The sequence below is a fragment of the Pteropus alecto genome, unplaced genomic scaffold (genome assembly GCF_000325575.1).
Source record: "Pteropus alecto unplaced genomic scaffold, ASM32557v1 scaffold76, whole genome shotgun sequence".
NCBI classification, from domain to species: domain Eukaryota; kingdom Metazoa; phylum Chordata; class Mammalia; order Chiroptera; family Pteropodidae; genus Pteropus; species Pteropus alecto.
Window position 1 is genome coordinate 2951379 of NW_006443138.1, and position 13777 is coordinate 2965155.

Sequence of the window (13777 nt, forward strand, 5' to 3'; positions counted from 1 at the left end):
TGAGAACAAAATGCCTCTACTGCTTTTTCCAGTTAGAATGGGAGTGACATAGTTTCTATCCAGGAGACAATGAAAACTAGAAATATACTTTATTCTTAAAGACCTCGAATTGACCAAGGAAAAATTGACCACATTATAATTCAAGCCTGTTTTAAATACAGAAACTTTTAAAAAATATTTATTTTCTTCTAAGACTGATGAAATAATAGTTTTGTTTTTTTTTTCTGCTAGACTGATGATAGATTTCCTGAATAAAAACAAAGAATTTTATGGACTTTGTTTGCAGGCTTAGATTAGTAAGGATTCTGCAAAGTATGGAATATAGAACTAATTCTATGTGACGGCTTTACTTGCTTCCCCGCCCCCCCCACTTTTTTGGCGGGGGCTTATTTAAGTGGTGGTGGGAGTACTTGGCTAAACCCAAGTCAATTTAACATGAGTAGAAATCTCCATGTATTGAAAAATATCTCTTTAATACCTACAAGGTACTCAATACTATTCTTGATGATGGGGATCCAGCAATGAGCAAAACAAAGTCCCATTTTTATGGAGTTTATGTGCTAGTCGAGCAGTCTGATCATAAACGAATTTACACACACATACACACACAGTAATGACAGTGTTATGAATCAAAATAAAACAGAGCTATGGGAGTGCTGCTTTTGATGGCATGGTCAAAAAAAGCCTGATATTTGAGCAGAGAATTGAGCTGGAGAGCCATATGGCTATCTGGGGAAGGAATCTCTCATATAGAAGGACTGGCAAGGCCAAAGGTATAGGCACAAAGGTGTGTTTGGCAAGCTCAGAATGCTTAAGGAATAGCAAAGGAGGCCAGTATGGCTGGAGCTGAAGGACTTAAGAGGAAAGTGCCAGGAGAGAAGGTAAGCAGCAGCTCAGGCACTTAAGATCTTTTCAGCAGGGAAAGGGGTTTAAATTTTATTTTAAGTGTGGTGGGAAGCCACTGAAGAGTTCTCAGCAGAAAGTGACATCACCTGGTTTATATTTTAAAGACTCACTAGCACCTAGGTGGAAAATAGACTGAGGTGGGTAAAAAGGAAGAGAGTGAAAACTGAGCCATACGTAGAATCTTTGCAGTTGTCCAGAATGGAAATGTTGCTGGCTTCGACTGGCATGGTAGTGATAAACCTAAGAGAAGCGGTCAGATTCAAAATATATTGAAGATAGAGCTACACTGGATGGAAAGGAGGATAAAAATGACTTCTAGGTTCGGGTCCCTAGTAACCTGGTTAATGGTGGTGCCATTTACTGAAATTAGAGGGCAGAGAGCAGTAGTTCTATCTAGTAAGACTGAGATACCTATTTGGGCATCTGTGTGGAGATGTAGAGTAGTATCCTCAATATTATTATTGGGATATATAGCATGTCAGGACATATAAGAGTCGCCATCATTGTCATGGATACTGAGCTCCTATTATGTAACAGGCATAATCTCATCTAATCATCACAACCTTGTGAAGTAAATACTGTTTTCTCCAATTTATAGATGAAAAGAACTGATACTTAACTAGGCTAGATAGCTTGCCTAAGGTCGCACAGCTAATAAATTGTATGTTTCAAACTCAGATATTTTAACCTCCTGACCTAATTACTGATATACATAAGTAACAAGTATACCAAGTAGTTTTCATTTTTTAAAAAATATTAGACTTTTAAAAGATCAGCTTTAAATTTAAAATCTGAACAACTCTCAAATAATACAACTTAAATATGAATTTTAAAAGAAGTGATATGAAATTGGTTCATTGTCATATTCAACTGAAATTGAATACTCAGTGAAAATTATACATTTGTTGACTTTTAAGACAAGCATATGTGAATATGTGCATTCTAAAATGGCTGCTTATTTTGTAGGAATCCAATTTGCATATATAGTGGTGATCGTAAAAACCATTAAGCTTGACCCTCTCTGGTGAAAAAGAAACAGATCGATTATTATGAAAAGGCATCCAGAATCCTTTATGCTTTGTGAGCTTGTTTAGCAAAATACCTTTTAATACTGAGCTATCTAATAATTATTATAAAACTTGTTATACCTCTAATAAGAAAAAGTCAAGACAAATTTTTAATGTATAGCATTTCACATGTGAAATGACATGGATGATACTAAATGGATCTTGATTGAATCAAAGCATTATTAATAATCTAATAGGGTAAGTTGATACCTTTTTTTATATATACCACAGTTTCCCTTGCCTTCTCTTCCTGTCAATACCATAAATTTTCTGTGATAGACTATGGCGAATGGATCTATTGATATAAAAAATAGTCATATCGTTTTCCATAGAATTTATATTTAAAATTAACTTTTTAGTAATACAGAAGCAGTCTGTGCACATTGTAGAAAATACCATAAGCAGAAATAAAATTATCACATTCTTCCCCCAAGATCATCACTGTTAAAAATATAGATTTTTTCTCTGTGTCTATACATACATTTTTATACCGGGGGAGTATGGAATCATATTTTACAGTTTTTTATCCTACTTTTTTCAATCATCGATCTTCATCTTTCCATTTCAGAAAAACAGTGTTTAGTAACCAGACCATGTTCCCATTTATGACCTCAGAAAATGTTTCACAGCTGGTATATCTAGACTAGACTCAGTTTAGAATCACACGTTGTTGCATCTGGTGATGTCCCGTCAGTCTTTTTTTATCTAGCAAAGTTGCTGAAAAGACATGGACAGTTGTTTCTCAGAACATCTCAGCTTCTGGATTTATCTCATTAGTTGTGGTGTCATTTAGCCTGTTTCTCAATCCCCCATATTTCCTACAAAGCAAAATTATAGAAAGCCTTGATGAATTCAAGTTAAGCACTTTGGACCAGAATACATCATAGGTGATGTTGCCACATCTTATGTAGATACGTAACAACATCTGTTTAACTCTCCCATAATGATGCTAAAATTGACCACCGGCTTAGGGTGATGTGACTCATTACTCCATTATATAGTTAAGTTTTTCCCCCTTGTAACAAATTATGAATATTATAAAACCTCTTGAATTTGGATCTTATTAAATTGGAAATCTGTAGATTTGGAACCCAGCAATGTCTGAGCTATAAAGAAAGCAAAATGTTTTCACAGAGTACAAATTAATCATGTAGTAGATTAAAGAGCTATAATAATTTAAAATATTTTCAAGCACTTCAGACTAATTAGCTTACATATATATTATTGACATCCTATTTAATGGAATCCTTTTTTGTTAATTACTACAAGTATAGAACTTTAATAATTCAGCACTTTGATAGACTAGTTCAAGTTTTTCTATACATTTAGAGGTGATCTAATGGTTTTGAAAACCATATTTAATAATTGCAGTTTTTATCCATTTAAGATAAACTTAGTCTTATCAATGTTAATTTGAATTAGTAGGGTTTTCTCTCTCAGAAATGGCTATCAATGTAGAAACATTATTTCTAAAGGGTAGTTACTGTATCTCTACTAGAATTTATTTTTAATTTATTTCTTCACTGTGCCTTACTGTGATCAATAAATTAATTTTATGATGAACTCTACCACTGAAAACACTTTTATAAACTAAGTAAACAAACTACTTGTAAAGTCCAAATTAAAAATATTAGATATCAGACCTCTAAATTTTATTGATATTGAAGAGATATAATAAAGAAAATGATGGTTCAATTGCTAAACAATATTTACCTTTTTATTTCTGCTGGAAATACTTGAATATAGAAGTTTAGACAATTTGGGATACTCCAGATACTGAGTTATCTCTAGGGAGAAGAGAAGGGATTGTGATTGAGGAGAGGGAATTTAGGGGACTTCTGAAATATCAGCAATATTTTATTTATTTAAAATGAGCATGAATGTTTCGCACTTGTCTGTAAGTATGACACATGTTACATTTAAAAAAAGAAAAAGTGGAGAACTATATAAAATGATAAAAAGCATGCTTTAAATATGTTAATCTAAAGCATACCAATGTACCTGCACTTGCCAGTCTTTTAATATTATGATTTATCTTTTCGTACTGAGTTCTGATTCGTCTTCATTTGCACAAACCAGATCCATTGATTTCTACTTTTTAGTTCTTTAATTTAGAAGAAAAATACTCTGGGTATTTATAATGTTTTTCACACTCTTGCACAATTGACTTACCTTAGCCTAATTTATAATAATTTTGCTTCCTCTAAGTCTAACAACTCTTTTCTCACTTATCCATTTATTTAATATATTATGTTATAATTAAATTATAAGTGGCACAAATACTGTGCAGTTGGCTCTTGGTAGCATACAGAGCAGAAATGTATAGGAATATTAGAGAGGGCCTGTTAGCTGTGTGTGTTCCTAGTGTGTTGATTGGTCAGTATGTTTTAGAGCAGGAGTTGACAAACTTTCTCTTTAAGGGGCCAGATAATAAATACTTTAAGTTTTGTAAGCTGTATGGTCTCTGTCCCTACTCAGCTCTAGTGCAAAAGCAGCCTTAGATAATAAGTAAGCAAATGGATGTGATTGTGTTGCAATCAGACTTCATTTACCATATCAGGCCATGGGCTGGATTTGGCTAACAAGTTTTACAGCATGAACTTAATCCAGAGTGTCACTTAAGCAGAATGCTATTAAGATGTCGTCTACTCTGTCTCTGAAGAAAAGTCCTAAGTAAATTTTAGTTTGTAGAGTAACAGTTTCTTAATTTGCAATCAGGTGGGAAGTGGAACAGAGCTAATTTCACCCTGAGGATTTTTATGATGTCATTCTAAAGGATAAATATGAATTATAAGAAATATATTGCAGATATTGGCCCAAGGAAATTTAATTGGTTTGAGAGCATAAAGATATAAGTATAGGGGAAAATAGATTATAGTTTTATAAATAATAGATTTCACATGTGATAGTTAATATCCCCAACATTAAGTGCAAAAAAAGACAGTAACTAATTATTCTGTAAGAATTAGGATGTATTACAGCCAGAGGAAAATTCATACAGGCAACAAATATTTGTAATTGAATGCTGAAATTTTTAAGTGATTATGATTTGCAAAGAGAAAAAGAGGGGAGAGTATGAGTCTTAACGAATCTCTGATCTGTAATCAAATTCACTACTCTGTATATCTGGAATTCTTAAAACAACTGGTTTTAAGATTGCAGAACTGGTAACATAACCTCTTTCAGTCTAGTTCCACACCTACACACCCTCAAAAAGTCATTCAGAGAAACGAAGTCATCAACAGTAAAATTCAAATTTTTTTGTCCTAGAGCTTCTGCCCAGTAGTAATAATAAAATATTTGTCATTCTTACAGGACAGCATCACAATCTCCAATCACTTCCTCTAAAAGTTTGCAGGTCACTTTGGTGCTTGAAGGATACATCTGTGTTACTATTTTAATGGTATATTGCCACAGAATAATCTCTCATTCCAGCTAATTTCCTTGATAGAGATATCTGCCGTGTGTTCTGTTAGCCATTTATACAGAATGAGATTGAAATTAGATTACATCATGTACCACATGCCACATTTGTTTTATAATTTCTAAATAATCGGTTGTCCTAAAGCTTTTAGCCTTATCCTTTTCTCTCTAGAGACATGTGTTTAATCAAAAACAAACTTATTCAGAGTTCAGATTTTCTTAATTGGTTTGACTTTCCCCTATACATAATAATATTAAGATTTATCCATGAAAGCCTGCCAAATTGGAATACGGTATTCCCCATTAGGCCTGAACTCTTATTAGGAAGATTATAGCGGGATGATGTTAAATGGATTAGGATGGAGTAGTTATAAAGTAAACTGACTTATGCATGTTTTTATCCCTTTGTGATAGAAAGAGTATTTAAAAACTGAAATGAGTTGGGTGACTGAAGCGAATGGCTTTTAGAGTTCCTTTCAATGGAGATGCCATGGACCTTTGTTAAGGGAAACTGCACCCACCTGGTTTCTACCTGCTGCACAAGATACTCTTTGTTAGTCTTCAGTGTTTGCTTTTCCTTCTTGGCAGGACCTCTGAATGTTGAAAGTCACCTAAGGCTTCATCTTTGGCTTCCTCTTAGTCCCTTACCTTAAGTACTATCTGATGTCTCCTAGATTTTTATCACCAGCATTTATCATCTTCCTGGGCTTCAGATTTGTATATCCACGTGCCTACTGGACATCTCTAACAAGATGTCTAATAATAGACACCTTGAACATGTCAAACACTCAAAACAACTTTTATATGTACATTTGCCCCTGTCATCATTATCATCCTCCACACACATAACTTTTTCTTATCCATTTTTTACACCTCAGAAAATGGCACCACTTTCCACCCAAACAAGCCAAAAACCCAAGGCTCTCATTCCCCACATATAAATGCATCAGCAAATCCGATCGTCTCTAGCTCCCAAATATCTCAAACCTTGATGTTTTTCACTACCTGCATTCTCAGTCTCCTAGGCAACACTTCCTCATCTCTTGCCAGCATTTAGGAAGCAATAGCAATAACTTCCTAAGATGTCTCCCAGCTTCCACTAAGACCTTCCAATCAATAATCCATTCTCTTCTCAAACAGCCAGTCTTAAAATAGATAAATCAGGCCTGTCAATCCCTGTTTAAAAGTCTCTAAAGACCTCCCATTCTCCCTAGAATAAAATCCAAAAGCTTCACCCACCAAGACCCTATGTGAACTGACACCTGCCTGCCCCTCAGTCTCGTGTCCTGCAGCTTTCCCTTAGGCACCATGCTTCAAGTACATGGGGTTTTCTGTTCCCCAGACCCACTGAGCTTTTCCTTGCCTGGAGCCTTACTAATTTTTGTCTAGAACACTTTTTTTCAGAGCTTTACAAGACTGGTTTCTTCTTTTCATTCACCTAGCTGCCCTATATAAAAGAACAGCACCCCTTCTCCCTAGCATTCCCTATTCTTCAATTTTCTCCATAGCATTTACCACCTGGCCTGTAACTATTTGAGCTATCTTTTTTGATTCTCTCTCCTCTCTTGTGATTTGATTCAAGTTAGTTACAGAGATTTGGCCTGTGAAAAAATGAGCCCATGGTAGCAGCTATTCTGAAGGAAATGATTGCCCACATGAGTGGCAACTGTATTTAGGCAACAAATGGTTATCCAGACTACTCATTGGCTCAGGCTTATGCAGCCTCCATTCTCCTGTTTCCTGCTTTGTATCCATTCCTACGACATACTTAGAGGTACCAGTTTGACCTTCTTGTTGCTCAGGAGAAACTCAAGACAAGTTTTGCTAATAGTTGTTAAAGCAGCAACAAGAATTATATTGTCAGCTCTTTATGGGCCATGAGGAACCCAAACAGGAAAGCAGGTATGTAAAAGTTGCCTATAGAAATTTAGACATTCAGTTCAGTCCTAAGAGATGCTTGTCTCTCACAAAATGCATTTGTGGTTTCTAGGGTGAAGTACTGAATAGCTAGAGAGGAAAATAGTGAAGAACAAGGATATTTATTCAGAAGAAATTCACTTTCTTCACTTGACATCTAATGTAAATGCTCTGAACATATCTATTTCCTGTCCTTTGAAAGCTACCCATAGTCATGTCCTTTGAAAGCTACCCATAGTCATGTTTTTGCAATTCAGTTTGCTTGGGTTGCGCTGTTTTTTTCCCCAGAAAGACTCAAAATAAGGGGGAAAGCTGTTTTTGCAGTTCAGTTTGCTTGGGTTGTGCTGTTTTTTTCCCCAGAAAGACTCAAAATAAGGGGTAGTCCAAGTCTTTACCCAATACCCACAGCTGTGGAATGGTCAAAGTCAAACTTACTAAAAACCAGAGATTGGACTGAGCATAAATGATCACAGAAGCCTCTCAGACAGAGGCAGGAGTGATGAAGTTAAGGTGGAATACTTCTGCAGAAGAGTTCCTCTCCTCTCCATTCCCATGACAGCTGCTTAATGCCATAGTTTCATAGGTGTTTAAGGCTGCCCTCAAGGCACTTCCAGGGCTGCCAGCAAATGACAGTGGCTCTTACTGTTCTGGAAACATGAATGAAGGACTTGTTTTCCATGGAGTTCAATCATGGGTACTGCCATATAGGACCAAGCTTTTACCCCACTAAAGCTTCTCATGTCATGCGAAACATGTTATCTCCTTGAACCTGGCATTATACCCACCAGGTATTCAGCCAACCTGTCAACCTTTGGGAGAAGATGAAGTGTTTATCATATTCATCAATACCTGGCTTTCATCCTCATTTTTGATATTATTTGCAGCCCTTTTGCCTGAGGATATTAGCCTACTGTGGTGATTTAGATTAATACCTAGCGGACTCTATCTTGGCAGCTCTTAGGATATAAAAAAAAAACACTCTTGTGCTTCCAGCAGTCTTTCCTTCCCCAGTTTTAATCCATAATTTTATGTAGCCATTAAGAGTTTTTTTAATCCATCAGAATAATACTTTTGTTTTGATGAACTATTTTATTGGTTTCTTATGTATTTTCATCATTAAATGTGCTTGAGTTATAACTCTGCAGAAGCTGGCTTTTCATGTTGTTATTAATAATTCATAAGCTCCATAGAATTACTTTAGGCCTTTTTTAATCAAGTATCTTGAATCTTAACCTATCCAGTATCATTTTAGCTTCCAGTTCAGAAAAAAGATGATTCCATGGCGGGCCTTGCTGTCTCAGGAGACTTTGAATAAGAGTTTTATTTCTGTTTCTTGTTTCCTTTAATGTTCAGGATGCTTGAAAAACCTAGAGCAGAGAAAATGTTGCATATTGGAAATAACAGAATCATGCCAATTAAGTGACCTTACAGATTGATAATTAAGGGTCAGAAAAGAAAACTTTCCATCAAAGCTAATCACAGAAACCCCTAAGTGTAGCAAAGTCCAGAAGACATCTGGAGAGGCCCCTGGATCAGTTGTTAACCTCATGCATGCTGCTCTCCAACCTGCTAGGAAACCACAATGAAATCAGGGATCTCTTACTGGGTCCAGAACTACCAAATCTGCCTGGCTGACGTGGTTATGGAAACATGCACCTGTTCTTTTGTCATCTTGACATTTACTCTCCAAAGAAGCCACACTTAGAAATTTGAGGAATAAACTATTTAAGTCTAGGAATAATGAAAACTTAGTATGTATTTCTCAGAGCTCTAACTCAATTCGATAGTTGGGTTAGATTTCTTTCTTTTTCTTGCTCTTTTTCCTTCATTCTTCCTCTCTTCCCTTCTCTTTTAAGTTGAAAAGAGACTGGGTTTTTGTAGGAGGGTGGAGGCTTTTCTCTGGGTCGTTTCTTTCCTCTCATGTCAGTTTTCTCTTAAGTCTCACTGGGATCAGTACTCATGAAATAAAGCAGCTTATGTGATCTGCTTCATTATAATTAAGTTGAATCTGTCTTCTTGCAGAATAGTAGGGTGTTTTGAAGCATTGAGTATGTCTCAAATGAGGCCATTTCTTTACAAATTCATGTTTTCATAAGATGAGGTATTATTGAAAGAGAATAATTTTCAGTCCCTGTGATGTGTATAAAACTGCTACACAGAACATTTATAGATTTTGAGAAGCAAGAGGACTTTGCTCATCTGAGACTAGAATTTTATAATTAACTAAAAATTATTCTCTATATTTGAGTGCAGCTGATTCTACTGGAAATGTATTAATGATGAGACTGATTGCTGCATTTCACAATTGTATTTTGTTTGTATTTGTAATTGTGATGTGGCAGCTACTTGCTGCCTTTTTTAACTGAAAATCTTTAATCTAGTTGATTCTCTTGCCTGTGGATTTTTTTTTTAACTTCAGATTCTAATTCAGTAGCTCAGGAGTGAGGCCCAAGATTCTATGTTTCCAGCAAGCTCTTGGTAATGCTGATGCTGCTGGTCCACAGACCACACTCTGAATAGCAAGATTTTAGAATATCTCTATGTAAGAATTTTAAATTTAATAATTCTGGAGTTGAAGGGTGAGAGTAGAATGAACTACATTGGCAGTTTTGAGGACAGGTCAGAGATTAAATTTGTATCTTCATAAAGTCAGATCTGATGTTTCACGTCCTGGTAGATGCATTCTTTGTACAAAGGTTGCTTCCCTTGTGTCACTCTTTTAGACTCAAACCAATGAACAGCTTATATTTGAATTCTCTGAGAACGGAGATTATGTTTTAATGTGTTCTAGTCTTTATTCCTGGAGCCTAGCAATTTCCAGGCACCTAATAGATGGCCAATTATTGACCTGAATTGAATCAAATTGAATTGATTGAACTTCATCAGAACAATATAGGGATGACCTGGTTTTGTACCTTTAAAACCACTTGTTTCCTCTTTAAAAGATATATATCGCTTTTATGTACAAATATAAAATTCTTTCAGTAATTTATAACTGACCTATATCCAGGGCTATATGTTTTTAAAATTATATTTTCTGAAAATGCAACATGATAAAATAAGTATAAATACAAATTAAAGATAGTGAATTAAATAAAGATAGTAAATAAAGATAGATTTTAAAAATTAAATAAAGATAGTAAATTAAAAAAGATAGTAAATTCAAGAATCCCAAAGCCCTTTTATTCCTAGGAATACAAAACAAAATTCTATCGCCAATAAAAGGACTTTGGCATTCATTTCTTATTTAAGAGTTTTATTCTAAGGATAAGAAAGGAGGCATTCTCAGGTTATTTTGGCAGAATCAAACCTGTTCTCATTTCTGAAAGAGTACAGATTATATTGAGTCTTAAGTAAATTAATGCAAATCTAAAATATTAGTGTGTTTGCATCCTAGAAGGATTTCAATAAATCATTATATTAATCTCAGTATACATAAACAAACTTGAATGCTATCTTTTCGTTATTTCAGTGTTTGGTTTTGCTTTTATTTTTTAACTGCTTTATTGAGATATTATTCACATACCACGCAGTTTACTACAGTTGGCATTTAGTGTATTTACAGAGTTGTACATCCATCACCACAATCAATTTTAGAACATTTTCATTACTCCAAAAAGAAATCCTGCACCCCTTAGCCATCACTCCGCAGTTCCTCCATCTGCTACCCCTAGGCAACTACTAATCTACCCTCTGTCTCTACAGATTTGCCTATTCTGGACATTTCATATAAATGGAATCATATAATGTGTGATCTCTTGTGACTGGCTTCTTTCACGTAGCATAATGTTTCAAGGTGGATCCATGTTATAGCATGTATCAGTACTCCTTTCTTGTCTATGGCTGAATAATATACCATTTTGTCTATTTATTAGTTGATTGACATTTAGATTGTTTCTACTCTTCCGCTATTATTAATAGCGCTGCTGTAAATATTCACATATAAATTTTTGTGTGAAAATTTCTCATACCTAGGAATGAAATTACCAAGTCATATGTTAACTCTGCTTAATCTTTTAATGAACTGCCAAACTCTTTTCCAAAGTGGCTACAACATTTTCACCCCCATCAACAGTGTATAAGGGATCCAATTTTTCCATATCCTCCCCAATACTTGTTATACTTTTTTTTTATTATGACCATCCTAATGAGTGTGAAGTGGTATCTCACTGTGGTTTTGATTGGTATTTCCCCGAAGATTAATGATGTTGAGCATCTTTTCATATATTTGTGACCATATGGTTTTTTGTTGTTGTTTTGAGAAATGTCTATTCAGATCCACTGCCCATTTTTAATTGGGCTATTTGTCTTAACATTGAGTCATAAGAATTCTTTATGTATTCTAGATACAAGTTCTTTAAAAGATATATGATTTGCAAAAAAAATTTCCATTCTGTGGATTATCTTTTTACTTGATAGTGTCTTTTGAAACACAAAAGTCTTCAAATTTGATGAACTCCTATTTATTTATTTTTTTCTTTTGTTGCTCATGCTTTTTGATGCCATGTTCAGGAAACCAGTGCCTTGTGCAAGGTCATGAAGGTTTACTCCTATTTTCTTCTAAGAATTTTACAGTTGTAGCTATTATATTTAGGTCTTTGATCCTTTTAAAATTAATTTCTGTATATGATGTGCTTTTAATTTTTAAGTGCTGTGATCTTGGCTACCATGCAAGTCTGAACAGAGCCCTAAGAACATATCTCTCTGCGGAGTATAACCTTGAAACCTCCAGACATGAAGGCTTAGACATTATTGAAAATGCAGTTGACAATTTGGAGCCCAGAAGTGATAAGCAGAGATTCATGGAGATGTACCCTGCTGCCTTCTGTCCACCGATGAAGTTCGAGTTTCAGTCTCACATGGGTGATGAGGTCAGTAATTATTTTAAAACTAATGAATTGTCTCTTCACTTACATTACTGTTCACCTGTTGTAACAGTTGTAAGAATTCCCAGTTGTTTTCTCTCTCCTGCCTTTGCATGGGATCATAGCGTAGTGTTTTCCTAAGACCAGCCATTACCACCACCTTTAAAGCAAGGATCAAACATTCAGATATGTCTGCAGAGGCCAAACAAATTTAGGTGCAAACTTGGTTGGGTATAAGCATGATAGACACTTCTTCCTCCACCTCAAGGCATTCAGATTTGAATTCAAAACAAAACATTTTGCTGGCCCAATGGAATCTATCCGAAGACTTCTTATAATCCTGATTTAAAGATTCCCATAAAGCAAAATAATTGTAAATAAGAGAGAGGGGGGAAAATGCAAAACATTTTTTTTAAGATTCCAGTTGACTCCAAACTGGTAAAATGAAATGATATGTCTTTATATGAATTTACATTTCTATCCTATTTTACTGAGAGGAAAAAAAGCCATTTAAGTTACATTGGTACTATGTGAGTTACAGTGGTACATTTTATTATCTGCAGACAGGGGAAAACAAGAAAATCCAGTTAATGGAAGCATGCTATATAGCACTTGGTGTTCCAGCTGTGCAAAACAATACTCATAGGTTAAAAATTCAATTTTAGCTCATTGCGGTGACAGTATGTTTTTACAAATAGGTGTAATTATAATATCCATGGCAGATTTCTTTAATGCATTAATTTTTTCTGAAACACCTAATGTTAAGACTTATAAGATATATATGAGTGTACTGCTATATTTCTAACCTAATTTTATTTTTGCTTGATTTGATAGAATAAATTACTTGATTAGCAATGGTAAGCATTTTTTATGATAATAGCATGTGAATTTGACAGGCTAATGGCTTATGCCACCCAGAGTTAAATGTTTCTCCAAAACCAAGTGGTTGCTATTTTAATTTTTCAGAGTATGGTTATGTTAAACATAGAATGATAAAATATCATGGACAAATGACTTCAATTGGGTTAATAGTTTTAACCTTTTTTTTTTTACTATTATTATTTTAATAAAATTCATCTGTTGCCCTTTTTTTATGGCCAGTGCTGCCAGGGAGCTATAATCTCTATGATGTTTTGGAGACTCCATAAAAGAAAATCCCTGTCTGCTGAGAGCATTTCTATGACAGGGAAGAGAAAAAAATTATTAGTTTCTGGCTCAATTTTAATATAATTAAAAGGTTCCAATTTTGACCTTATCCATAATTGAGATCATGGCCAAAATATCTTTCTGCTGAAGCCTAAGATATGTGGCTTCTTCAAGTTCATGGCCTCTTCAATCACGTGATTTGGCTGATATTGGCAAGAAAGATGGTAAAAATAGTTATTTACATTTTTTGAGGTTTTACTATGTGTCAGGCAGTGTTCTAAGTGCTTTATGTAAATTATCTCATGTCATCTCTACAACTCTTATCATCCCCATTTTACAGATAAGGAAACTGGTGTTCAGTAACTTTCCACAGTCACCCATCTGACTGTCACCACTAGGCTCTACTGCCTGCCCTAGATTTGCCTTGTGGTCCATTTGGATAATCCTTCACAC

The 13777-nt window shown here is 34.9% G+C and overlaps 1 protein-coding gene across 3 annotated transcripts in view; it reads left to right on the forward strand.

Annotated features, from left to right (window-relative positions):
• Nucleotides 1–13777, forward strand: part of SRGAP1 (SLIT-ROBO Rho GTPase activating protein 1) — a 231133-nt gene that overhangs the window by 155712 nt on the left and 61644 nt on the right. For all 3 annotated transcript variants that reach the window (XM_006923700.3, XM_025040948.1, XM_025040947.1), the window contains exon 7: nucleotides 11963–12184. In XM_006923700.3, coding sequence (XP_006923762.2) covers nucleotides 11963–12184 — 222 coding nt within the window. The remainder of the gene's footprint in view (nucleotides 1–11962; nucleotides 12185–13777) is intronic.